Source organism: Larimichthys crocea, chromosome XX (genome assembly GCF_000972845.2).
Source record: "Larimichthys crocea isolate SSNF chromosome XX, L_crocea_2.0, whole genome shotgun sequence".
NCBI classification, from domain to species: domain Eukaryota; kingdom Metazoa; phylum Chordata; class Actinopteri; family Sciaenidae; genus Larimichthys; species Larimichthys crocea.
Genome location: NC_040030.1, coordinates 6289698 through 6315972, shown reverse-complemented (window position 1 = coordinate 6315972; position 26275 = coordinate 6289698). Strand labels below are relative to the sequence as shown.

Sequence of the window (26275 nt, the reverse complement as noted above, 5' to 3'; positions counted from 1 at the left end):
ATAACCTGCGTGTTATCAGACTGTGGTTCGAAACCGGAGCACCCGAAGAGAACCCAGAGAACATGCAAACCCCACACAGAGAGGTCCCAGCCTAGGTATAGATGGGCTTCTGCTGGTTCGAACCCAGTACCTTCTTGCTGTGAGGCGACCACTACTTAGGCTGGGGAAAAGTAAAATGATGTAATTCATTACATAAATCCAACTTAAATAGTAAACTGCTGAAGGACAGATGAAGCTAAAGTTGTTTCATTCTTTGTTAGAAAGAGGTAAATACGGTATATAAATATAAATATATATATTTGTGAACCTTTCACACCTCTAACTGAACTAAAGACGTGATGTTATCCATTCCTTCAGCTTTAAACACAATCACAGTGGCAACACTTTGAAACAATATGATTTTTTTCTACAAATTACAACATGGAAGACATTTCCTAAAAAAAATGGCAGCAGGATTGTCTTATGGATGGTATTTTGGACATGACCTGGAAGAAAAAAACAGCGATACAGAGGACATTTCTCCATGGCAGTCTATGCAGAATTACATGAAATTAAAATAAATTAAATTAAAGCTGTGTTAATCAGAAGAGCATCAAAACTACAGCTGACAGATACACATCTTTTAAAACTTTTTTTTACACATCCAGCAGACATAAGCCCACATTAGCATTGATCTTGAGTTGTGTTTCTGGGCACCTGACAAATGCAAGTCAAGTATTCACTCTCCTTCAGGGTTTGATCTCCACCAACTTCTGGAAAGAATATCTGGGTTTTGGTCATTGTGGTGCTAGATGAAAAGTCAGAGGATTACCAAAGTCATTAGGATTCATCTTCTGGGCTGTTTTATATTTATTTATTTAGTTTTCACAGTTATCGTACAGTTTTTACACTCATTAAACCCAATAAAGATGAGAAAATGTGAAAATTGGAGGTCTGAATATTTACTTCAGGTTTTGAGAGAAACACTTTCTTGCTTAACACAATGAATGTCTTCAAACTGCTTCTCACTTTACCTTTAAACACCGTCCTACATGTAATATTTAATATCTTTACAGTTACCTGTCACTTCCAACAGATGAGTCACATTTTGTGTATTTATCAGCGCTCACTCTGTCAACACTGTTTCTCCTACAATGTTCGACAAAGGTTTCATCAGTTTTAAATTCACTGCACATTTCCTGTTACACCTTCTACTGTTCAAGTAAGTCCTGAACATTCACATGCTTCATGTCCCCCCTGTGGCTCAAACATGGTATGTTCCACAGACTTCAGCTGTTGCTCTCAGGTCGTACCAAGGAGAATTTTCCGGAGGGATCTGGGATGAACCACCTATCCCACAGATCCATGTGAACAGCGGGGTAATTCCACGGTTTAAATGGGCCGTTCCAGTGCAGCAGATGTGCCTCCTGTAGGACGTTGTCTGAGTAACTGGCATCTGGACTCCAGCCTGGACACAAGAAACTAAACTGAGGCTACGATATATATTTTGCTATTACTGAATGAAACTGAAATTAAACTGCATGTGAACAGCAGTGATGATCTTACCCAGGTGTCTGACGTGCCACAGTGGGTCCAGTGTTGTGTATTTGTCATGAAAGACTATGAGCATGGGTGGAGTTGCCACGCCTCCTGCCATAGCACTGCTGTATATGTTCTGTCTAGTGGAGAAGGGAGGAGGAAGAAGGTTTATGATCAGGCAAAAACTGCACAACTCTTCAAAGATAGAAAGATGTTTAGTGATGCACGATACTGGACTTTTGCCAATGTGTAGCATATTATTATGTATACTGTTATCATGACAGCCACTGACAGATACAGCAATCACTGCAAATAGCAACATCCATTTCAGACTATTAAAAAAAAAAAACACACCACAACGCAGACTCACTGGCGTACTGTATGCACATAATTTCACATAATAAAGTGTTTATCTAATGGGCCGATTATACATATATTTAATTTTATAGCCTTAATCTGCTGATACAGATGATATACCAATATTATCGTGCATTCCTAAATATGTCACAGCCTACATGAAATTAAATGCAGACCAAAGTGCTTGACATAACGATATAATAAGATAAGAGACATTACTTATACAGTATAAATATTAACAAATAATTAATATGAATTAATAAGAAAGAACTGGTGATAAAGTGATGCTAACTAAAGACTAGTTTGTATTACTCAAATTTTCTTTTGGTTGTGTGTTCCGTCAAGTGGGTATCCACAAAATCTGCATATAATATATATATATATATATATATATATATAGAGTTTTTACTGGTTATACTGGACAGACTTCAATCAATTAAGATAAAAAACAGCTACAGAGAGCCAGTCCTGTGAAGCTAAATCTGCAGCGGCATGCTCTGCTTTCATTGTTTTTCCTCACTCACTCCTTCCCAAAGGCTTGAAATATGACTGTTGGTTTTGGTCATAAGAGAGAGTAGACACTGCAGTCTGCCAGTTGGTTACAATAATATTTAATGGTCACAACTTTTCATAAATAAAGCTGTGTCAGAATATAAATTGAAACTTCTCAAAGCCTTCCACGTCACGCTTGTGAGATTCTCTTTTAGCTTGAAGTTAACCAAACTACTTATTTGTTGAGTTGAAAAAAAAGAATTAAATCTTATTTAACAGCAGACAGACGCACAGTCAGGGAATAATAAACCACCACAGATTTTTGGATGAAAAGTGTCTAATGTAGCTAATGAGGTTAACATAATGTTGTGAGATGAACTACAGGGAAACATGTTTAAAATGCATGATAAGTGCACCACAAGAAGATCTCTCAGATGAACGTAAAACATCTTTGAACCTCACATAATTGAATCAAAGTACCAGGAATGAAACAGGAATCTCCAATGAGGGGCTGAAAACTGTGTGTAGTTTGTTGTTTTGTAGTCAAGAAAATATATCATGTTCATATAGTTCTCATAGGAGTACTCGGGAAAATGTTGACATTTCCCCAGAGCCTCCTCTCTGGGTTTGACATGTGGCAAAGTGCATCACGAAGGTTTCCATAAACTGCTTCTCTCTTTACATACCTGAAATTCTCCTCCATCCATTTCTCCAGCTGTTTGGTGATCTTCTGTTTCTTCCATTCGCTGATATCTGCCACAAACACTCCAGGGTTGAAGGAGCAGTCTCCGGGGTGGATGCCCAGATCTTTCACTTCCTTTTTCCTGTAGTCCAGGAAGCCCATGTAGGTTGTCTATGGGACGAGCTCAGAGGAGAGGACGCCATATTTCAATGAGCAAATCTCTTAAAAGGTACGAAATGAACTCTGTGGGGATATTACACTCAGTATGAATTTCTCGGATGGTCCAAAGAGACACAGGCACAGGTTAATACACAAAGGGATAAGATGATCCACCTGCATGCCGATGCTGCGCACCATCTCATGGGTGGAGGGCAGGTCACAGTCAGTGGCGAAAGCAGCAGCATGACCAGGCTTCAGTTTGATATCAAACAGATCCTTGATATCACCTGAAATGACATGTAGGACATTTTTTTATTTTTTAATAAATACATTCACAAAATACATACGCTTGGGCAGGGATGGAAGGAGTGATCTATTAATTGTTGGGTTGGTGGTTTGATTCCCAGCTCCTCCTGTTCTAAAGCCCCAAAAGCACCTGATGAGAAACATTTTACTTCACTTTATTTCATAAGTACAGTGTATTTGAAAATACCAAAAATATTCAGAAATGCCTTGCATACAGTACTACGTTTATGTATTATATGTTTTATATTATAAGTATTATTATGACATACAACATTCCAATAGTTGTGTATCTGTTCAGTTTTATTACATCCGAGCCTCTCTGGGCTGCTGTAACATGTGAATTTACCCTCAGATATTACTAAAGTCTGATGTGATATTGTAATGTTCATACTTGAAAATAATAATTTATTCATACACTTAATTTCTCACCAAATGTCATTAAAACTTTTTTTAAAATGTTTGAAATTTGACAGGAGACCTTCATGACAGAGGTTATTATCATTCATATCTATACTGAGACCTGTTTTATTTGTATCAGTCAGCCAACATTTAAACATTTAGTCAGAATGACAGTATGAAGTTCACGTTGATTTATTTCTGCTGTGAGCACATACGTACCCTGCACGATGACATCATCGTCTAAGTATATCACCCTCTTATGGCTGATGTCAAGCAGAGGCAAGTAAAAGCGCACAAAGTTAAGCTGTAAAACAAAAGCAAAAGTTATTTCACCTCTTTGAAACAGAGCACACTTTAGAGCTGCGTCTGTACACGTAGAACTTACCGCATGTATCAATACATGAACCAAAACCGAAGCCAGAACTCACCGGATGTAACAGGTCAGGTCGTGAGGAATCTGGCCTCACCTTTCCTCGTAGGACCATGGGGTTAAACTCCAGTATCTTATACCTGATGCGTTTCAGTTCAGTCCTCTCTATATACTGCCTGGAAAGATGCATAGAAAGTAAGACACACACATCTCTGGAAAAATTACAGATTCAATACATTTACAGTATAAAACATAAATCGCCTGCAGGCTTCTAATCACGTGACAAACCTGGTCAGTTTCACAGCATCACGGAGAGTAACAATATAGAAGAACACACTGGCGTCTGTGTTGTGAAAGACGCTGTTGATGGTTGCCATGGATGCGCCCATACGTTCCTCCGATGCACAGATGATGACGGGGACGACATCCTCCTCTGACACTCTGACTGCGGGAGCTTGCGCTGCGACTCCGACGCTCTTCCAGTGATCTGAGAGGAATCAGTTTAGATTGTTTCCTTCATTTTCAGATGATGTTAAATCAACCATGTGACACTTAAATACAATAATGAACCCTGCCTGATTATAAATCACGCCGTGTGGATGTACCTGAGTGTTTGGGCCGGGTGGAGGCTCTGAGCAGTGTACTGTGCAGGAGGAGACACACCATCAGCACCAGCAGCACCAGGAGGACCCGGTTAACTGAAACACAAGAGAGGCAGGTGTAGAGACAGGCATCCAATCAGACTGGAAGAGTTCCCTCAGTTGGAAGTTTCACAAGCAGTCATGCTGTTGTCTTCCAGGTTATAATAAATACATTCTGAATAACCAACAGATTACCTGTGAATGGTGAAATGTTAAAAACATGATATGGTATTTTTAAGTTGGGTAATGTTCCAGACAGGAAAATGTTTGAGTCAGTGGCACTATTTAACGCAGCATATATCTGCGTTTCATCAGTTTCTTCACAAAACTCTGAATCTACAAGCAAGACTTTTTTTGTGTGTACGTACAGAAAATCTATATAATATAATAATCAAACTATTCCTTTACACTCGTTATCAAAACTGTTGTCAACGCTTTTTCCCTTAAAGAACTGTACAAATATTTTAGGGCTAAACGTCGGCATAATAAGCTGTGTAAGCTGAATGTAATGTTTCCTCAAATACACGTCGTGTTTCTAAAGCCTCACTCTGTCCACCAGCTGGTTGTCAGCAAGAGCAGAGAGAAATGAAGATCAAATGTACATCTGTAACCAGTTAGACGCTACTTTTATCATTTTGGCTGCTATAACTGATGTGCACAGTTTGCTACCTGCAGCAGCAGCTTTACACTGAAGGTGAACTCACTTTCCTGGATCAATGACTGCACATATGCACTGTTTGTGACATTTTATTATCATTCCAGACCTGATTCTAAGTTTCATGGATTGAGCTTATTTTGCTAACATACTGTACGTTCAGGTCCCTCGGTCATGTTTCATCAGCCTGTGGATGTTGATGTCTGTTAATGTTGAACGAACACTAATTTCACATCTCTAAAGTTTTAACAGATTTTGTGGCAGATGCAACATTCTGTGTAAAGCCAAGTTTCAGTTTGCTCTCAGTCCACACTGCTGTTCACACACTGGATGTAAATTTAACTACTTACAGTCATCTGGTTACCTCATCACACCCTCCCCCAGAACACACACACGCGCACACACACACACACACACACACACACACACACACACACACACACACACACACACACACACACACACACTTAGTACATGTTGGGGGTTCCTTTACTGGCCACAAATTTAATTTAAAGTGCAAACAAACAGCTTAGTTTGTTACTATTGGTGTCTATCAGCAGGAACAGAATATATTTATTTGTCTCATATAAATTGATATAATTTGTGGCCATAAATCAGCCTGGTTATGTTTGTATTACATTTTATTTACACTTACTTTTTCTTAGGAGAGCCATATTTCATGTTCGCTTCAGCAACATCTAAAAACACACAGACAAACAGAAGGAGAGAAGTGTTTAACCACATAAGAAGTTACTTTCTAGAGCAACAAAAGATGAAATATTACTTGGACTTAATAACGATGCATGGAGCGTTGAAGGACTTGGCGTTCCTTCAGAGGGATAATAGCTCTGAAACCTGGCAACACAGCTGAAAGTGACTTACAAAGTCTGTGATGTTTAGAAAGATTACAGACCGAAGATTAGAATGTTGCATCGCTTAGCTGTGTTGTTGAGTTAAAGGGCTACAAACTGAGTTCATTATGAGCTCCTGGTATGCTTAGAACACATGTATAACGTAAAATAAGTGGTAGGAGAAATCTGAAAAGGGCTTCATCACTTTGGGTCCCACCATGCCACCACCACGGGCCATGCCAGCCCTGCACAACTGCTGTAACCACACCTCCAGAACCTGACTGATCCATTCAGTGCTTTAAATAACTGATTTAGTATGAAGGGCTTGATAACAGTTTGATTAAATGTCAGCTAAAAGAGAAGCCAAACACAGTTGAGGAATGCAGTGTGAAGATATGAAGTATCTCATGTCAGGTGAACATCTTTCACTCTGGACTAAGATACCAGGTTCATTTCCAGACTCACGGACTGCACACAAAATTCTTTGTGGAAAAAAGTTGTGTGACATACCATCAGCCTTTTTTTTCTTCTTTCGCTTCTTTCTTTCTTAATTGTTTAGAGGCCAGATTTTTCTTTAGTAATATGATGACATGATCAGCACTTCTCACTCGCAGTTCACTGCTATAAGCAAATATCAAACATTTCAACTAAATAGGTTGGGTAATAATACAGTATTATAGTAGTACAGTGAAAATAAAATATTCTATTAATGATGGCTTAATATTTAAAAAATAATATTTCTTCGTCAGTCACGGGACCTTCCATTGGTCCTACCTTCCCCACCCACATATGGCAGCCATGCTCGAGATAAAACCTTAATCATTCAGTGGAAAAATTACATGGGTGGCATAAATATTTTTAATTATTTAGATTAATATATATATAGAGAGAGAGATGGATATATATATATATATATATATATAGAGAGAGAGAGAGAGAGAGAGAGAGAAAGAGAGATTTTTTTAATAACAAAATATCATGTTTAAAAAGTATTAAACGGATACCGTGTTATGTTTTGAATATAAAGGCAGGATTACTGAAAATCTCATTTTGATGAGATGTGTGACTGAGTGGCAATCCAGTTTCCTCGGCTAGATTTTCTCTGGAATCAGCAGTTCACTCGATGAGTAACCAGGTTTCCACTTGTCTTGAGACAGCAGAATACTTTAACTCAAAGTAAAACACGCAGTCTGTCTCCACAGCTGAACAATTTGTTACATATGGAGCCATGTACGTCATAATTCATTCAGATTCATATTCACTCACATACTCTCAAACACACACTATCACATACTTCAGTTTTACTTCTCACACTTGTACATATACATTATATACTGTCTATACACTCTATAGTAATCCTCACATTTATATATTACATAAACATTAGCCTTTCTTAGCTGTACTTTACTCTCAATGGCAATAGAAGTTCCTCATAAGCCAAAATGTTTCTCTCTAACCAGCAAATATTTTACATGTTCTCCATTGAATTACGTAACACTGTGGTGGAACAGCATTTCTCCACAATGATAGCTTGCTTACAACATTAGACACGTTTCTAGTGACAGATGCACTGAACAAACACAAAGATCAAGAAGCCTGTCACCAAAAGCTGTGGTGACACTGAAATGTAAAGAGAAATCGGCTCAACTAAATAAAATGCACACACAGAAATACATTTTGTGACGTGTGTTTCGATGATGTTTGTGACTATGACACACTCTGACCTGCGCTAAACTCTCTGAGGCCTGAGGCCAGCAGACACTGGACGACACATGTGGCAGCACATTGTCCAAAATCATTTTTCCACTTCCTTCCTTACTTCCTGTTGCCAGTGCTGCATTGAGGAATCTATTTGCCTCTCGGCCTTTGAAACATTTATATAACTGCTGAATGATAAATGTGACACAAGCAATAACAAAAGGCACATCTCAACAGTCTCACAGCTCCCCCACACCATATATCTATATGATATCCCCTTAGAATACGCAGGTTTCGTTGACCTGATCTTTTTTGCGTTCAGTGTAAAGTGTGAACCCTCAGCAGGAATCTCTTCTGTTCTTCTGTTCTTATCTCTTACAACACTTCCCCAGAAGGCTGCAGTAAAACAGGACATACAGTTTGTTTGTCGCTGTTTAGAGCAGCCCACCACATCTGGAGCTGATTAGCTTCACATACACTCCTTCCAGAAGGCAGAGCTGACAAACACACACTCTCTGGACTGCATTCGAACAATTGGAAATCCACTCATGACTCTCCAGATTTTACTGTACTGACTGACTGTTCTTTCTTTGCAGAATTGTACTTACTAGATATAAACTGTCACATTATTTTATGCCACTTATAATCTTTATATTTTTTGTCCTAAATATGAGTCTAAAGGTTTTCTGCCTGTCTCTGCAGAATTGTAGCAGAATTATTTTCCTTAAAGCATTGATGAATTATTAGGCTACATGTATAGTTTGTGTGTGTGTGTGTGTGTGTGTGTGTGTGTGTGTGTGTGTCCAAGTGACTGTGAATGGGGGTTGGGGGTCCAAACCAAACCACATAAGCCATCATCACACTGCAAAAAATTCCAAACTTGGAGAAACTTAATTTGTTCAGGACTAATATGTACTCACAGTAAAAATGTCTGAAACATTTATGATTCATTAATGTGCCATGGAGCTAAAGTTTTTTGTTTCAAAGAAATGTCTGAGACAGTTTTACAGGACAGTGTGGGCTACAGTAAAAACAACTGTAACTACTAACAATAGAAAAGTACTGAATTACACTGAAAGTACATAGAAAGTGTGCCTTGCATGATGCATTTGCAGATTTTGCAGAAGTAAAAAGTTGAAAAGACAAATTATTTTAAAGATAAATCCTTTTCAGTGTAGAAGAACACAAAGTTCTCTTGGTTAACAAAAGGCTTGAGCAAGCATGCATGAGCACACAATACAAGAAACATGTTTCTCAGTGTAAAGTGTATGTGAAAAAACGCCTGATCTTAGTAAAAAATACACTTTAAAAAAAACAGAGATAAAGTAAGGAGGTGTGTCCCTCTTGGTTTGATTTGTACATTATCACTTGTTTTAAATTGTGGTATGATTTCAATCACATTCAAAGTGTCAGAAATGTACTTACCAGAGAGTAAAATGGGTGGTGTTGGTGGTCAGTCTCATTCCTGGTGTTCATGGTCCATGTTGTAAAACCTCTGAGGACTGAGACTCACCCTCACCAACAATCCCACTTTTCTCCTCTCCCACCTTTTTTTCTCTCTCCTTCTTCCCTCCAGATGTGACTCATCATGTTCACCAGCGCTTTGATTCCTTGCTGTCATTTTGCCAAAAACTGGATTAGCCCACCCAGTTTCACGGAATCATAACAGTGATAATTAAATAATTTCTTTCTGTGAAAGCAGTGATCGGATCGAGCGTTTTACTTCAACCGCAGGGTGAAAAAAAATCCACAGTTACTGAAAATCACATTGGCATGGCTTTATTTTAACCACTGGGCTGTAACACATACTGACTGGTAGTAAATGTTTTATATTTACAGGGTTTAAATCAGTTATATGGTTACATCCTGGGCGAAATAACTGATTTTAAACAGTTTGGGAGCTGCACTGGGGTCTTTTAGCGCATGTCGTCAAAAAACTACATTTCCCATAATGACCATGGTGTCGCCCTGCTGGACAGGACAACCAAGACTTATCCCTTTTTTAACAGTTTGTTCGGTGCAGTCATAATAGATAGATTTGTGGATATTAATGACATTGATTCATGAAAAAGTGTTACTCCCCCTTTAAATACGAATAATTCATAATAATAAACAATAATAATACATGTTTATTATCATACACATTACAATCAATACTCATGTGGTCTAAAGTTTTGTTAAAAGCGTTTTTTTAAACATTGTTTTGCTGTCTTCGTGTATATGAATAAGTCGTATGTTCTAACAATATTTCATATTCACGGATGTATATTTGCATGTAGATTATTTTACGTTAGTAAGCGTTTTCCTTCGAGGTTGAAAGATTCAAACATATCAAATGTGTTTATCTAATTTTGCATTCATGTTTTTATAGTTTAATATTCTATTAATATCGTATTTATTGTATATTAACTGCTTTTGTTCGTTTGTGCAGTTTCATGTTTTCTGTAGTAGATAGTTACAGTGTAAGGTCATGGTTGGCCACTCTACTACTCTGCAAAACAACTAGTAAACACTTCTCCAGCATGTGTTCAGGCGTCTTAGCTTCACTCTTTTAACAGTTTTAGGTCTTTTTGAGCTTGAAGCGACTTTAAGGCCTTTAACCTCCACCCAACATGGACGACAACACTCTGAAGGCGCTGGTGAAGCTCGCTCAGGAGGGACAGCTGAGCTCTTTGGAGGAACAGATAACGTCGGGCGGCTCGGCGGCGGCTCAGACTGTCAGTAGCAAACACTTCGGTCGGTCAGGAGACACCCTGCTGCACTACGCTGCCAGACACGGACACCTGGATGTTGTGGAGTATCTCATAAAGCGGCTGGGCATGGACGTGGAGGTGTACAACAACGACTACAAGAGGCCGCTGCACGAAGCTGCGTCCATGAGCCACCAGGCATGTGTGAGCTACCTGCTACGAGAAGGCGCCAAGGTGGACAGTCTGAAGAAGGCGGACTGGTGACTACATTTATCATAGACTGTGTGACGTGGTCACAATCCATGAAACACTCCCTCTATGCATGTAGCACGCCCTCTCATGGCTTGAAAAGGGAACTATCCCGGAATAGGAAGCAGCTCCCTTCGATAGCTCAGTTGGTAGAGCGGAGGACTGTAGAGGCGCAATGCTGAAATCCTTAGGTCGCTGGTTCGAATCCGGCTCGAAGGAGCAAACTTTTTGATTTTCTGAAAATAATACTACAGATTATTTGAAATGTCAGAGAAACAAAGGAAACGGTGCTAAAAAAAAAAGAAAAGAAACGACGTTCAGTTCTGTCAATATTACTAATTAATGTGGCTCACAGACCTTAAACATCTGTTTTTGTTAACATAAATCCCTGAGAAACTCTCGTCTCATTAAAGAAACACTCCACTGTCAATTTAAATAAAACAGGATTCCATCTGCTGCACAGTAAATAAAGTTTTGACAAGACAAGTTTTTGGATACTCCACCTGCAGATAGAGTATTTGTAACATATCAGATTATCAGATTATCAACTGTTTAACAAATAAAATAAATAATACATAAAATAATATAAAAATATTATACCCTGTGGTTAACGTTTGGTTAAGTTTAGACACAAAATCATCCTGGTTAGGGTATGTTAGGTTTGTTGTTAGGGCATGATTTGTCACATATACTTACAACAGTTAAAATGTTACAAATAATCCCGAGTAGAGACTATCAACAAAGCCTCAACTGAATAAATAAATAAATGAAATAAGATTAAGATTAAGCTACATTAAATTGCACGCTCTACACCATGTGACAGTGACAATTATCAGATTATTGTTAATTGTCACCGGTGTCACTAATTAGTAACTGATCTGGGTTTAATTAAAGTTTAAACATAATGTGAACTATTTACAAATTTAATTGCAGTTTCTTTTATTTGCACAGATTTTTTTTCTCTGATCAAATATAAATTTTTTTCCGTATTTTTTATATTTTAAACATTCACTATATAAAAAACACAGCTGTATATTATCTTGTAAGCTTGTAATGTGAAAGCCCACTTCAGTAGATGTCCCTGGGTAAGAGCAGTTGTCAGCGTTGCCTCTTCTCTCCCTCTCAGGACTCCCCTGATGATGGCCTGCACTCGGAGAAACCTCGACGTGATCCAGGATCTGCTGCACCACGGGGCCGACCCTGCCCTGAGGAACAAAGACGGCTGGAACTCCTTCCACATCGCCTGCAGGGAGGGCTACCCTCCAGTCATACAGCACCTGCTCCTCGTGGCACCGGACGTCTGGAGGACGGTGAGCAAGACGCGCAGGACGCCGCTGCACACTGCAGGTAAGACATCCTCAGCTCCAGCGCATGGATACGTGTGTACCTATTTTCATTGTCATTATAACTAATACTCTTTCTGTTCATAACCTAGCAATGCACGGCTGTGAGGAGGTTATTAAGATTTTGCTGGAGAGGTAGGTGGAAATTCTGCAATATTCTGCAATACTGAGAAGACTCACAAGGTTGGACATAATTATGACCCGGAGGTTGACAGTTTAATCCCTGTTTTGATAGAAGTATAGGTATTTACTTTTCAGCATGATGATGATTACAGCTCATAGATAACTCTGCCTGACTGACCTTCTTCCAGATGTGGCTACACCTCAGACAGCGCTGACAGCTGTGGAGTCACTCCTTTCATGGACGCCGTCAGGAATGGACACATTTCTGTGGCCAGGCTGCTTTTGGAGAAGCACCAGGTAGAACAAGGCATTCAGTTCATTAATGTTTCAGCTCGGGTAGAAACTGATGTTGATGCTGACTTGTGTGCACTGTAGGCGTCTCCAACAGCAGCTGACAGAGTCGGGGCTCAGCCGGTGCACCAGGTCGCTGTCACTGGACAAAACGAGGCGCTGCGGTTCCTGGTACGGGACCTAAATGTTGACGTGAACCAAAGGGCGACTGACATGCAGCTCACTGCCCTGCATTACGCTGCAAAGGTAAGATCATTCCCAAACAGGGGTACTCCAGGGGGATACTTCTAACAGTTGCTTGGGGATATGTGGAAAGATTGTGGCGTAACTCTAATATTTGAGAATGCATGACAACTAGATAGCAGGTGAGCAGTAAATAAAGCAGAAGTGGCAGTAATAAAAAAATGCAAACTGGAAATATCCACAAACCTTCTAACACAGCTGGTAAATGACACTGCACATAAACCCTTCTTCCTCATTTCAACGTGTGCTTCCAGGAAGGCCACACGTCCTCGATAAAAACACTGCTGGAGCTGGGGGCAGATCTTCATGTTCGGGACAAGAAGGGAAGAAGTGGTAAGCAGTGTGTCACAATTTTTGTTTTAAACAAACTTAAAGCCCCAAAAAAGTCTTTCCAAATAAGCAACAATCACTGACCAAACAGACCAGACAGAATGTGAAATAACCCAAACTATTGTGACTAAGACTGAGAAAATAGATTTTCAGGCCCTTTAAAGGTCCACTATGTAACATTCAAAAAACTCAATAATGGTAAGTAGAATTGTCATGCTCTGGAGGCACAAACATCAACCAAAACTGAAATCAGAATCAGAATCAGAAGTACTTTATTAATCCCTGCAGGGAAATTGTTTTTGTTACCGCAGCTCCCAAACGGTAAGTGATAGCAAGAAGACAATAGTAAGAAAACAAAACTTTAACAATATACCCTATACAATATCCTATTTTAAACAATATATACACACTATATACACATGTATAAATAACAGTTAAATAGAACCAGTAACAGTAGATTAAAAACCAAGTAACAGTGAACTGTGCAATATGTATATCAAAACCTTATAGAGAATTTAGTGAGGAGTTGTACAGGTTGATGCTCACAGGTAAGAAAGACTTCTTGTGCTGCTCTGTGGAGCATCTTGGTACCAGCAGTCTCTGGCTGAAGGTGCTCCTAAGTCCAAGAAATACACGAGACTGAAGGCTGAACAATAAATTACAATCATTACTGTCTGTAATGTTCCTGTATTTTTTTTGGACCATTGGTTCTATGATAGTAGGTAGCTTGCTGCAGAATCAGCCAACACCATAAATCAAACAGCACCAGACCAACACTGCACAGCCCAGCCAAGCTGAGCTTTGGTTACACTTAGTTGTTGTTAGTTGACCCTTACATTGCATCACTCTTGGCTAGTAGAAAGCAGTTGTTAGTTACACCTCTGAATTGTATGGTTACATTATTTATTGTTGGATAAATTTAACTCGGTTTGTCTTAATACATAAGTTAGTAGCATTTAATACGTTAGCTGGATTACATGTGCTAATTATATACCGTCAATGGCTGATGATTTGTTATTTACACGTGGAACATAAAATGACATAAAATGAAATGAAAGCTGTTATAGAGGTACATATTAGTTACATATTGTTGCTTTAATATATGACTTGTAATGCCATAGGGCCATAAAACAATGTCAATATGTTCTCTTCTCCTCTCCTCTCCTCTTCTCTTCTCTTCTCTTCTCTTCTCTTCTCTTCTCTTCTCTTCTCTTCTCTTCTCTTCTCTTCTCTTCTCAGCTCTCCACATGGCCTGCATCGGGCAGCATGCAGATGCAGCCCAGACTCTCATGCAGCTCGGACTCAGAGACTCAGCGGACGCATCTGGTATAACAGCGCGGCAGCATGCCAAGAAACAACACGTAGTACAAGTCTTCGAGTGCGACTCGCCCAACGCAGTATAAACAGCCCAACAGTGACGCAGAGCACTTAGTTATGTGTAATTAACTTAAGTAAAGAAAATTATGTGAAACAATGAGTGTGACTGAAGTCCATCCCTTTAGGTTAATAAAGCTTTACTTGTGTTTAGGATATTCTTGAGTTACAGAATTGTAGACAGTTCACAAAGACACTGTGGAAGTCACATAACTTGAATTAGTCTTTAGTAATATTTACATTGGACCTGACCTGATGTAAGTGACATGAGACTTGAAAAATAAGTCATTGTGCTGCATGGGAATAAGAACCTTATTTGGAGAACGCTATGCACCAAGGTTTACACATGATCGGACATGCTCACCTACCCGGGTATGACTTTGTCTGATTGTATCTGATATCATCACGAGGCTCAGGCTTGTCATCACAGCTGCCGGGAGGTCAGACCTGAGCTGTAAACATCAGATAATTACAGTGGCTGAATGGTGTGTATGCTGCTTTGTATAAAAGTACTGTTTATTGTCTATATATGTAAATACGTGTGAAATAAATGAATGTAATGTACGTTAAATAATGTTACAATGAAACTTTTGAGGGTTTAGCCTCCTGAAAATCAGATGGTGTCTTTTCTTAAATGTCTGTTCCACAGTTATTATTAGTGCATTGGCTGACTTTATACAGTGAGTGAGCATGAGTAAGACTGACTTGGTGACTGTAACTGGGTTTACTAAACAGGTGTGTCGCACTTGGATTTAAACAATTATAGCAAGGCAAATAGTGAAGTGAGAATACATTGCAGTACACGTCATTACAACTTGATGTGTTGGAATTCCTCCTTCTAACTTTAAATACAGAACACTGTCATTCTTAATAACAATGTGTGAACTTATGAAGAGGTTTAACTTCTTATAACTGTCCTCTGTTGGTGTTTTGACCGCCCTCTTGCACGTACTTTTATATAATAGTAAGTATTTCTCCCAGCCACACACTTTGCGCCTGTTCCTCCACATGATTGACAGCAGTGAAGCCACGCCCCCGGAGGCGCCTGACGCTGAACAGCAGCCCCTTCTCATTTCCAGCCCCGCAGATCTCCATTTTCTTCTTTCCCCGATATTCAGGAGCGGAGAAGTAAAGATTTGGAAAAAATGAATGAAGAATACGACGTTATCGTCCTGGGCACCGGGCTGACGGTGAGAGACTAATCAGACGACCGCGGCTTTGTAGCGTGGGAGTGATTTGCGCGACCGACGACAGTTTGTCTTTGCGGGCTGACTGGGCCTAATCAGCCCGGCTAGCCTTAAGTAGCTAGCTTAGCTACTACCTGTTAGTCAGCTAGCGCTAACTGTTAGCACTGCGCTTTCTGAAGCTGTTATCAAATGTATGGAAAGATTAACGACACCCAGCTGGCAGCTTACACAAAATACGTTCAGCTTCTGCGCTTACTGAATATTCTGCACTCTGAAAGCAGTGAGTCGGGTTTGTCAGCCGGCTGTTTGGAAGTTGGGCGCCAGTTTTCCCTCAAGATAAGATTATACGCGGACGATTAGTCTGCTAGCGCTAAACCACCTCATTGGAGCTAATTAGCGCGCTAACAACAGAATAGCGACGTGTCGTGCTTTAACTATTAATCTCCCGTGCACTGTACACGTTCACCTTAGTGTCGTTTTATCTAAAGTAACATTAGCCGCTGATATTTGATTAAAGTAGTCGTGACGGCGTGAAGCTAACCGGCTAACTCCAGCTATCTTAAGTTTCCGCTCTGCCCTTTGCGGTGGACGCTCCGGCTCCGGGGGGAAATAAAGCCGAATAAAGCGAATTGTTGCGAAGTTAACGACCATTTTAAATGACTTAAACGAGAAAACAAGAGGGGAGAGAGAGCGTACTGGCTGCCTTAACACAATAGCTGGATTACTTTGTATTGTTAACTGTCAGAAAACTTTAGAAATAACTTCTCACGTCCTTTAACTTTCACGCTAAAAAAGAAACTGATCTGGCTTAATGTGAAGTGGCAGTTTATGCGTTTATTACGGGATGTGTATGGTTTGTTTACCCGGAAATGAAATGTGTCATCATTAACCACGCTGTAGTCTGATGGAGAAAATCCGGACAGGCCTCTGTCAGACTTTCTGTCACTTTTACGTGGCTTGAGGCGTGACATGAAAAACACCGGACACAATGCTGGCCAATGGGGCAGCTCCTGTCAGCCCTGCATTCATGTGGACAGCACACACTTTGAAAGCTGATGTTCCCTTTAACTGCAGTTTAAGTTTTTGTAAACTTAACCTAACACTGGCTCACAGTTTGTTTTTGCTGCTGGTCAAGAGCAGCTACATTTTTTTTTTGTGGCCAGAGCAGGGTGTTTGATTTTAGCTCACATTTGGGTGTGGTTCCACCAAGACTGAGGAACCGAAAGTACGCTCGGAGTACACTGTAAGCTCAGTTAACTCCGAGCTGGACTGACTGGCAGCCAGCCGGAAAAAAAGAGAAAAAAAGCTCAGCAGGCCGTGGCACAGTGTACTTTCACATGATTTTTAGTTCCGTTATGCAAATCAGTGACTTCACTTCTGTATATCTGACACAATCCCTCTTTTATGATACAACACGATCACTGCCGGGTCTACCGACTCAGCAGATTACACCGAGATCCAGCAGTCCTTTAATCAAAACAGGAAACAGTGTTGATCCAACTTCCTGTATTTGTCCTTTTGCTCACATTAGACGAGAGTCCTCTCTGATTCGTTAACTGGTATGAGTAATTGATCCTGTTGCCGTATGTCTAGTATACAGATAATTAGTTTGTTAGTAGTCCCGTTGGTCATTTTATGGGTTAAGTGGTTGGGGGATGGGGTTTCCCATCTGTCCACTACTGATGACACGTGACGGGAGCGGTTTGGATTTAAGATATCAAACTGTACCTGCAGTCTGGTTCACATTATGATACACTTTGGTGATCGCAAGTGAGCAGCTCGTGGTCTGAGGATTAGAGAAGCAAAGTTCAGGAATGTACAGAGACTGCAGTGATGGTTTTACAGCAGCTGTAACTGGTGGAAAACACCAGTGGAAGTTGGGGAAATATTGGTGACAGATCTTTTTCTTACCGAAAGAAAAACTATAGATCGGAATAATGTTCTGCCAAAAGTTTTGCTAATAATGTAGCTGCAATTAGTTTACAATTTTAATAATCAGTTAACCCTGAAGGCAGTATTCAAGCAAAAATATCAAACACTGTGTGGTTCCAGCTTCTTACACAAGGATTTATTTCACTTGAAGAAAATTGTAATTATCAAAGTTTTTGAATTATTTTTCTGACATGATATACACCATCAACATGATAATAATACTCACACTCTTGTGTTAGTCTCTATGAACTTGACCTCTCTAATATTGAAAAAACAGGGGGTGGCGCAAATGTGGCCAGAACCGGTGCTGAATATGACTTATAGATGGTTGTCAAAAAACGTGATCGGGGAGAAAAAGTTAATAACAAAGTCTAGTCTAAATTTCTTGTGAGTAGCAGCATTGTAAATATGTTGAATAGTTATTTTTCCCACAGTAGGACCATCCAGCTTCTGCTATGTGTGCCCACCAAAGAGGAAGTGTTGGTTTTAAACCACTCTTGTCAGTCCAGCGTACATGTGCATTTATTAAGGTTGTTGATCAGTTAAGGTCCAAATGTTGTATTTTAATGATTCATATTGTGCTTATAAATATGCACGGTGATCTCCCTCTACTGGTTGAAACCATGCTATTGCAATTGGATTTCCCTATTGGCTGATCTGGAGGCAGGTGACACATATAGCGGCAACTTTTGTCACCAACCAACCTCCAGCAGATTTTCTGTGTTAGAAAGCTAGCAGAGTTTGACATTTAGAAGGAAAGCAAAGGACACAATACTTCTCTTTCTCTTCACGTGATGAATAAATAAGGTCAGTGTGATGATCTAACAACCACCAGAACATAAAGGTTTGCACAACTAGCTTTACATTAACCAAATAGTGCTAGAAATGAGTCATAAAATTCTAAATTCCCCTGAAACCAGCACATTCCTGTCTAATTTTATAAGATGGAGTGATGAATGGCTGTCACAAGAGTTGATGTGTCGTGGCTTGTTTTGTCCAACTAACCAAAGACACTCAGGTTACTTTGATATAAATCAGAGACAAGCAACAACTTGTCACATCAGAGAATCTAAAAGCAGATAATCCGTCACAGTTTTGCTTGGGAACAACCGCTGCACCGATTTAATTGCTGATTAATTTTTTCTGCTCTATACTTAGTTAGTTTCCTCCCCCGAGAAAACCTTCAGACCGATGATTGTATGTAATTTCATAGCTCTGCTGATCCTAGTCCAGTGGACCGACACATTCTTGTGACTTGAAACACTTAAACATCAAAGCTGGCGTCATCATGCTTTGATTGTGACGTTCAGTCCATGTGTATCTTTTTCAACCAGCCCTTGTCTCCTGCATTGGACTTTGCTGCCTCTCAGCCTCTGTCTTATTTTTATTGGTTTTGCGCGTTAAAAATTGAGCTGGGACTTTGCCCCTGAGGTCCCGGGGTTTTATACTGGCTGCATTTTCTGCCCGACCGTCCATTGGATCAGTGTGTTTTCCTCTCCGTCAGCATGGCCACTACTATCTGGCAGAAACAGTGATGACTAGGCTGCCTCCAGCTCTGTGTCAAAGCCTGTATTCATAAATGCGGCAGCAGGTTGTCTCCAGACACATCAACTCAAAAAGTGACTGTCTTTGCCAAAGATTCATCAGTAGCCTGACTCCGCGTCCTTGAAGTCGGTGACATTGCAGGATCATACAGTAGATGAAACCCGGATATTTCCAAATAGACGTGATCAGATTTCACTTCGACGTGTTATTTTGGGAAAGCACCTATGAAGAAGCTAGTGTGGACGCTGCAGGATGTAGAGTAGTACATATGTTACTGAGCTTATAAAGGGGGCAGTTAGGTCTAGTTAAATCTAGGTTCACTATGTCACCAGGCCAATAGATACCATTCAGGAATGGGTCGTGATTTTCAAATAGTCCTCAAATTCTAAAGAAGCGAATAGTTTTCCTTTTTTTCCTGCCTGATAATGACACCTTTACATCAGGCCCTTAAACACACGTGGAACGTTCAGTTCAGCTGTTTTCCTGCGCAGATGAGTATAATAGTTGGATATCTTTGAGTTTTGGACTAATTGAGTTTGGACATTTAGTCGTAAAGTTTCAGATTGCAACCAACTAAAAACTCTTCAGCTCTCCTTCTTGGTTCAAGCATGAAGGAGAAACTACAGTGGCCATGAAATTTGTTCTTATGTAGACCTTTGGTTTGTCCCCTCTGGGCTGCTGTAGAAACATGGCGGTTGAACATGGCAGACTCCGTGGAAGAGGACCCGCTCCCTCTGTAGATATAAAAGGTTCATTCTAGTAACATAAACATAACCATACTTATTTTCAGGTGATTATACACTAATGAAAACAGAGTTAGAAATATTATGTTCTATTTCTGTCAATAGATCCCCTTAAGTGTTACACACTGGACCTTTTAACTAAAAACATCGAGAACTCGATAAACAAGCTTTGGCCATAGTGCTGCATTAAAAATAACCCTTTAAAAAGGAAGAGGAGGACATTGTTAAGCCAGTCTTGGCTTGTATGTTGATACAGTAATTATGAGGTATGGTTAATGTTACAGAGAGGGCTGGGCTTGTTCTGAAAATGTGCCACATAAACCGTCACAGTGTGTTTATGCTCACAGAATGTCAGGTTAGCTTTTAGCCTTAATGCGTTCTCCACAGTTGATGTTGGAAATGATCACATGTACTGAGTGAATGGCATTATGACTGACTTGACAAAGCGAGAGCAAACTGCGCGGCCCTGTCGTTATCAGTCAGCTGAGGAACCGGTTGTGCCATGTACAGTAAGCTGTCATTCAGTAGTAAAACTTGCTGTGGAGTAAGTCCTCACAGTCACATGATGCACACGGCGTTTTCTCCCGTCTACAGTCTCTCTGCTGTAATCTTATTAAAACCTTTTGCTCTGTGGGAATTCCAGACTCGGAGCGTGTTTTCCTTCCTCATAACTTCTGAGACTGACTGTGAACGCTGCAGTCATCCACCAGGATTCACTGAAGTGTCAGAACTGAATGCTTTGATACAACGATGTCTGTCCCTTCAGCTTGTTGTGTTTAAAAAGTCAGGGGAACGCAAGTCATGCATCAATAATGTGAGCCAGAGTGGAGGTCTGAAAGAGCTGTCGCAGAATCGAGGATGCAGCCCGTCTCTCACTCTGTATTACAAAGTCATGAAAAGAATGTAAACCGTTGTTGTGGGGAATATTTTTAAAGATCATCTATGATGCATGCTCCAATATTATCTAAAATGTAGCTGTTCAGTGTGGCTGTCAGTTCTGACAAACCAGGGTACTTCACATGACGTAGATGGTTATTGTTTAGGTGTTATTTTTTGTCTTTTGTTGGACAGATCGTAGTATAGAGACAGGAAATGTTGGGTGTGACTTCCAACAAAGGTCCCTGGCTACAGTAGAACCATGGACTTTGCGGTTATATGTTGTGTGTTTTTAAATCACTCCTCTATCACGACGCCCCGCGTGATTCCAATATTGTCATAAAGAAGTCCAGTTCATTGATTTACAGAGGTCATAGCTGGAGATATTAAAGGAATATATTTGTCAGAGTAGCAGTATACACAAACAGCAGCTAACTTAAATGAGTCCCCCACATTGGAGTGTGAGCTGAGTCTGATACATGAGTTATAGTTTTCATTATTTTTAAGCCTTTACTTAATATTGTGCCTCAGTGCTTTGGTTCATACTGACACAGACCGGACACCCAATGTGTCCTAATGATACAGTTTGAGTCACTTCTGCAGTCCAACTATCACTACATGTACTAATCCAGATATCTAACCTTATTAGAAATTCATTAGTTCCATGTTCATGGCTTAAATAGATTTTGTCTACACTACACCTTAGAGTTAAATGGTCTAATAAAAAAACAAAAGCACTGATTAAGTAACAGCCTATGTAGGTGTAAACTCTGCTAAACTGTCTGCAGTAGTTTGTTCCAGCTCGACCAACGTGCAGCCAACGGCGTTTATCCCCACAGATCAGAGGATGAAAAGAACAGCCACGCCTGACCGGGAACACATTTTTGCAATTTACATGAAAATGGTGGCAACACAAGAGTGATTCCTCTTGTGACATAAAAGTTGATGGCGTGACAGAAAAAAGCAAAACACAGACTCTCGGGGGCCGCCTCATGTAGGCAGTATAGGGGAATTCATGATGAAAGAACACTTGCTATGTCAGTGGATTTTCCCAGCATCCCACCGATCTTGGTCTAACTTCTCCTCTGTTTTCTTTTGTTTTCTCCCATCAGGAATGCATTCTCTCAGGCATCATGTCAGTGAAGGGGAAGAAGGTCCTGCACATGGACCGCAACGCCTACTACGGAGCTGAGAGTGCCTCCATCACACCTCTTGAAGATGTAAGTTGATCTCTGACTTGATGAGGCAATAATAGCCTGTAAAGTTTCAGAACTATATGTTCATAAACTAACTTTGATGCGTACAATCGGTGCACTTCCCCTTTGACTGTAAGTTGTTTGCTGTTTCTCATGAGTGAAGTCTGGTTCTGTGCCTTCCTACAGCTCTACAAACGCTTCAACCTTCCTGGAGCACCTCCTGAGTCGATGGGAAAAGGCCGTGATTGGAACGTGGACCTCATCCCTAAATTCCTCATGGCCAATGGTACACCTCAGATCACTCACCTGCATATCACATGCTGCTTTTGCTAGGACCTTTTTAGTCACTGCAAGCAGTGTGTAACGCCGACGTTTGCATCTTGTCCTCTCAGGTCAGCTCGTCCGCATGCTGCTGATCACACAGGTGACTCGCTACCTGGACTTCAAAGTTGTTGAGGGCAGCTTTGTTTACAAGTTGGGCAAAATCCATAAAGTCCCCTCCACTGAGGCTGAGGCTCTGGCTTCTGGTGAGTTATCAGAGGATGCAGTGAAAATGACTAAGCAGGTATAAAATGTGTTCCCTGCTTGAAACTGTCTAAGATCGGTCCAACTCAAAGTCTAAACTCTTGGTTCTCCCTGAAGGTTTGATGGGGCTGTTTGAGAAACGGCGCTTCAGAAAGTTCCTGGGCTTCATCGCCAACTTCGACGAGAAAGATCCCAGAACCATGGAAGGTGTCGACCCCAATAAGACGCCAATGAGGGACATTTTCAAAAAGTTCAGCCTGGACCAGGATGTCATGGACTTCACCGGCCACTCCCTCGCCCTCTACCGCACAGACGAGTCAGTGGTCTTTCACGTTGTTTGATACTCTCGATGAAAGTATGACGACTTGTCCCCCCCTTCCAGTGTGTAACGTTATGAATGGTCCCTGTCTGTATTCCCTTAGATACCTGGATCAGCCCTGCATTGAGACGATAAACAGGATAAAGCTTTACAGCGAGTCTCTGGCCAGATACGGCAAAAGCCCGTACCTCTACCCACTGTACGGCTTGGGAGAACTGCCACAAGGGTTTGCCAGGTAGGGGGCTCTCCATTTGATACAACCTGCTCACTGACAATGAGTGTAGAGCCTTATCAATGGATGTGTCAGTGTTAAACATACCATGGGTCACATCATTTCCTATCATCACAATATCAGTTTTAAATAGCTCACTACTCAGACCGTTCAGCTTGTATCGCTATAGAAGGAAGTTTGATCATCGTGTTTCCATTCCAGGCTGAGCGCCATCTACGGTGGGACGTATATGTTGAACAAGCCCATAGAGGAGATCGTGGTGGAGAATGGGAAGGTGGTGGGAGTGAAGTCTGAGGGAGAGGTGAGCATTTTTGTTTTCAGACGTGTTGGATTCCACATCACGAGTGTGTTCCCTGATCTCTAACCACTCGGCTTGCGTTCGCCCCCGCAACAGATTGCCAGGTGCAAGCAGCTGATCTGCGACCCCAGCTACGCCATGGACCGCGTCACCAAAGTGGGTCAGGTGATCCGAGCCATCTGCATCCTGAGTCACCCCATCAACAACACCGGCAACGCCAACTCCTGCCAGATCATCATCCCCCAGAATCAGGTTAAAAGGAAACACGGTGAGCACACGCAAGGAAACCAGCAGACGACTCAGACTTAATGGTCCACAAGGCGAACAACGACTTTAACTTTGACCTGTTCTTGTTTCTAGATATCTACGTTTGTATGATCTCTTTCGCCCACAACGTGGCAGCACAGGGGAAATATATCGCCATCGTCAGCACCACGGTGGAGACAGATGACCCTGAGAAGGAAATCAAGCCAGCCCTGGACCTACTGGAGCCCATCGAGCAGAAGTTTATCAGCATTAGTGACCAGTATGCACCCACTGACGTCGGCACTGACAGCCAGGTACGACCAGTGAGATGGGATGGAACTTAAAGAGCCGTACAGCTGTTGTTGCACGTTTACAGAAGATCAGCTGAACGTCACATAATTCTATTTTTTTAACTGCCCTGTCTAACTGTCCCTATGCTAATTGACATCTCTGACATACCTTTAACCACGTCTCATCAATATTTGAATCAGCGGTACTTGCGGAGGATTCAAAGCTCAGCAGCAGCTTTCACAGTCACTCTGGGAAACCGTCTCATCAGCTAACGTTAGCTCAGCATTCAGGGCCGAGAGCTGTCAGCACCATCAGCTTAGATGATATCTGAAACCTTGAGCTTTAACTGTGTGACGTGACTCACCAGCAGTTTGTCATTATTACTATAATTGGAAAGCTACATAGCTGTAAATACAATGTCACATTTAAATGTAATAGAATAATGAAAAGTAAATTTAGTTGACCCGGTAAAGTGTCTTAACTAAATAAGAACACCTCTGTGGTCTGTTTCCTTCTATCTTTACATTTAAATAAACTTTATTTATAACCTTTTTATTGACTTGAGACAACTCTGATACCTGACCTAGGCTGATGATCTCTCTGCACTGAAAGAATCCTTTTCAATAAACCACTTGTTATACCTTTGTATTCTCCTCTAGGTTTTCATCTCCCGTTCATACGATGCCACAACTCATTTCGAGACCACCTGCGACGACATCAAGGACATCTACCGGAGGATGACGGGCTCCGAATTTGACTTTGCCGAGATGGAGCGCAAGAAGCAGGACATCTTTGGCGACGCCGCAGAGTAGGGCCGACACACGTCCGCCAACACTCCTGATTATCGAAGACAACGCTGCCGACAACTGAAATCTTTAAAATAGAAAACCTACACAAAAATGTACACAGCAGTGGGCCCGCTGATTATCCAATAATATGGTTTGCCCATTGAAGAAGTTCATGATATATAGAGAGATATGATTTAGTTTTGTTGGATAGGGTTCAGGGGGGGGGGGGCTGTGCTTATTCACACTCAGATGGTTGTTGCACTAAACAATGGTTATGCCTAACACACAGTAAGACCCCGCAGTCTTCTGCTTCATCATGTTATGATGACGCATAGTCCAAAGATGCCAAATCAAATGATAACTCATAATCAACAGTATTTGACAGTGTGGTTGTGTATCTGGGGGGTGGGGTGTGTCCAATTTTTCTCATTGTATAAAAGGTGTTTGGAAGGTATATAATATCCATACATCAGTTATTTAGTCTCTGCAGGTTTTTTTTTGTTGTTTTGTTTTGTTTCATGTCGTGGTGAGAGTGGTGGCTTGGCTATGTGTGTTTGAAATCCATCATGTGGGCAACTGAGTGTTTGTCAGGCATATTCAGGCCCAGTAAACATCACAGCAATATGTGAGGCAGCACCTCAGACGTCAGATCTGTGACATTAAAATGGTTAAAGAGGTGCGCGGGCTTGATCTCTTTGTCTTTTTAACCCTTTTTTTTGTCTAATCTCCAGCACAGCCAAAACATGTACCGTAAGCCAAGCCACAGAGCGACTGTAGACTGCAGCATAAACCACCTGAACCCGTCTTCAACAGCTTGATTTACTATAACACATCAGAGGAGGTATATTAGTTCCTGTAATATGCAAAGTGATGGATGACCCGAGCATTAACAGCAGATTAATGGGAAGTGTGGTTGACTGTAATTGCTTAAGATGGACCAAATGTGTACTGCAGCAGTATTGAACTGATGAGAGCCCTGTGATATCCTCTGTTGTGAACAACTTTAAAAAAAACAAAAAAAAACATCTTGGACTCAAATGATTTCTGTACTGCAAAGTAAAAAAACAACTTTGTCAAAAACTAAAGCTGTGTCTGATCATTCATTCATTCATTGCCTCATCACGTGTTTAGCATCGTGATAATCAAATGCTGGATGTATTCAAAACACAAAACAATCTTTTATTTACAGTTTTATTCCTGCCGTAAAATGCATAAGAACAGTTATATTGAAGATGAACAGGCAGCACCATGGGTGAAACTTTAAAGGATTTCTGCGTGGCACAAAGATTATGACAAAGGGTGGTGTGTTTGGAAGGGATCACTTAC

The 26275-nt window shown here is 40.8% G+C and overlaps 3 protein-coding genes and 1 non-coding gene across 4 annotated transcripts; 3 read left to right on the top strand and 1 right to left on the bottom strand.

Moving 5' to 3' along the window:
* Nucleotides 1–815: 815 nt before the first annotated feature.
* On the bottom strand, nt 816–10409 carry glt8d2 (glycosyltransferase 8 domain containing 2). The gene is made up of 10 exons (XM_010736920.3): nt 9554–10409; nt 6235–6277; nt 4889–4981; nt 4572–4770; nt 4342–4459; nt 4133–4217; nt 3383–3495; nt 3054–3220; nt 1546–1658; nt 816–1447 (listed from the first exon to the last, which is right to left on the bottom strand). Exons 2-10 carry the CDS (start codon nt 6251–6253, stop codon nt 1269–1271), a joined length of 1086 nt encoding a protein of 361 aa, XP_010735222.2. The 5' UTR covers nt 6254–6277; nt 9554–10409; the 3' UTR covers nt 816–1268.
* A 217-nt stretch (nt 10410–10626) lies between these two features.
* Nucleotides 10627–15393, top strand: ankrd16 (ankyrin repeat domain 16). Its single transcript, XM_010736919.3, has 7 exons — nt 10627–11078; nt 12194–12414; nt 12503–12545; nt 12722–12830; nt 12909–13070; nt 13322–13400; nt 14637–15393. The coding sequence occupies exons 1-7, from the start codon at nt 10741–10743 to the stop codon at nt 14798–14800; spliced, it is 1116 nt and encodes a 371-aa protein (XP_010735221.2). The 5' UTR covers nt 10627–10740; the 3' UTR covers nt 14801–15393.
* Nucleotides 11199–11286, top strand: trnay-gua (transfer RNA tyrosine (anticodon GUA)). Its single transcript is given in 2 exon segments — nt 11199–11235; nt 11251–11286. It is a non-coding gene; the product is annotated as a tRNA-Tyr (tRNA).
* A 399-nt stretch (nt 15394–15792) lies between the features above and the next one.
* On the top strand, nt 15793–26034 carry gdi2 (GDP dissociation inhibitor 2). The gene is made up of 10 exons (XM_010736918.3): nt 15793–15961; nt 22167–22274; nt 22437–22536; nt 22643–22777; nt 22893–23091; nt 23198–23329; nt 23528–23627; nt 23721–23892; nt 23985–24184; nt 24821–26034. Exons 1-10 carry the CDS (start codon nt 15917–15919, stop codon nt 24971–24973), a joined length of 1344 nt encoding a protein of 447 aa, XP_010735220.1. The 5' UTR covers nt 15793–15916; the 3' UTR covers nt 24974–26034.
* The last annotated feature ends 241 nt before the right edge of the window (nt 26035–26275 follow it).

Bases quoted from the DNA above. Each gene is read 5' to 3' on its own strand.
- glt8d2 (XM_010736920.3), bottom strand. The intron at 4,771-4,888 runs GTACATCCACAC...GATTCCTCTCAG, and splicing joins CACCCGGCCCAAACACTCAG to ATCACTGGAAGAGCGTCGGA. The intron at 3,496-4,132 runs GTACGTATGTGC...ATGTCATTTCAG, and splicing joins CGATGATGTCATCGTGCAGG to GTGATATCAAGGATCTGTTT.
- ankrd16 (XM_010736919.3), top strand. From the start codon at position 10,741: ATGGACGACAACACTCTGAAGGCGCTGGTGAAGCTCGCTCAGGAGGGA. The intron at 12,546-12,721 runs GTAGGTGGAAAT...ACCTTCTTCCAG, and splicing joins ATTAAGATTTTGCTGGAGAG to ATGTGGCTACACCTCAGACA. The intron at 12,831-12,908 runs GTAGAACAAGGC...TGTGCACTGTAG, and splicing joins TGCTTTTGGAGAAGCACCAG to GCGTCTCCAACAGCAGCTGA.
- gdi2 (XM_010736918.3), top strand. From the start codon at position 15,917: ATGAATGAAGAATACGACGTTATCGTCCTGGGCACCGGGCTGACG. The intron at 23,092-23,197 runs GTCAGTGGTCTT...GTATTCCCTTAG, and splicing joins GCCCTCTACCGCACAGACGA to ATACCTGGATCAGCCCTGCA. The intron at 23,628-23,720 runs GTGAGCATTTTT...CCCCCGCAACAG, and splicing joins GAGTGAAGTCTGAGGGAGAG to ATTGCCAGGTGCAAGCAGCT.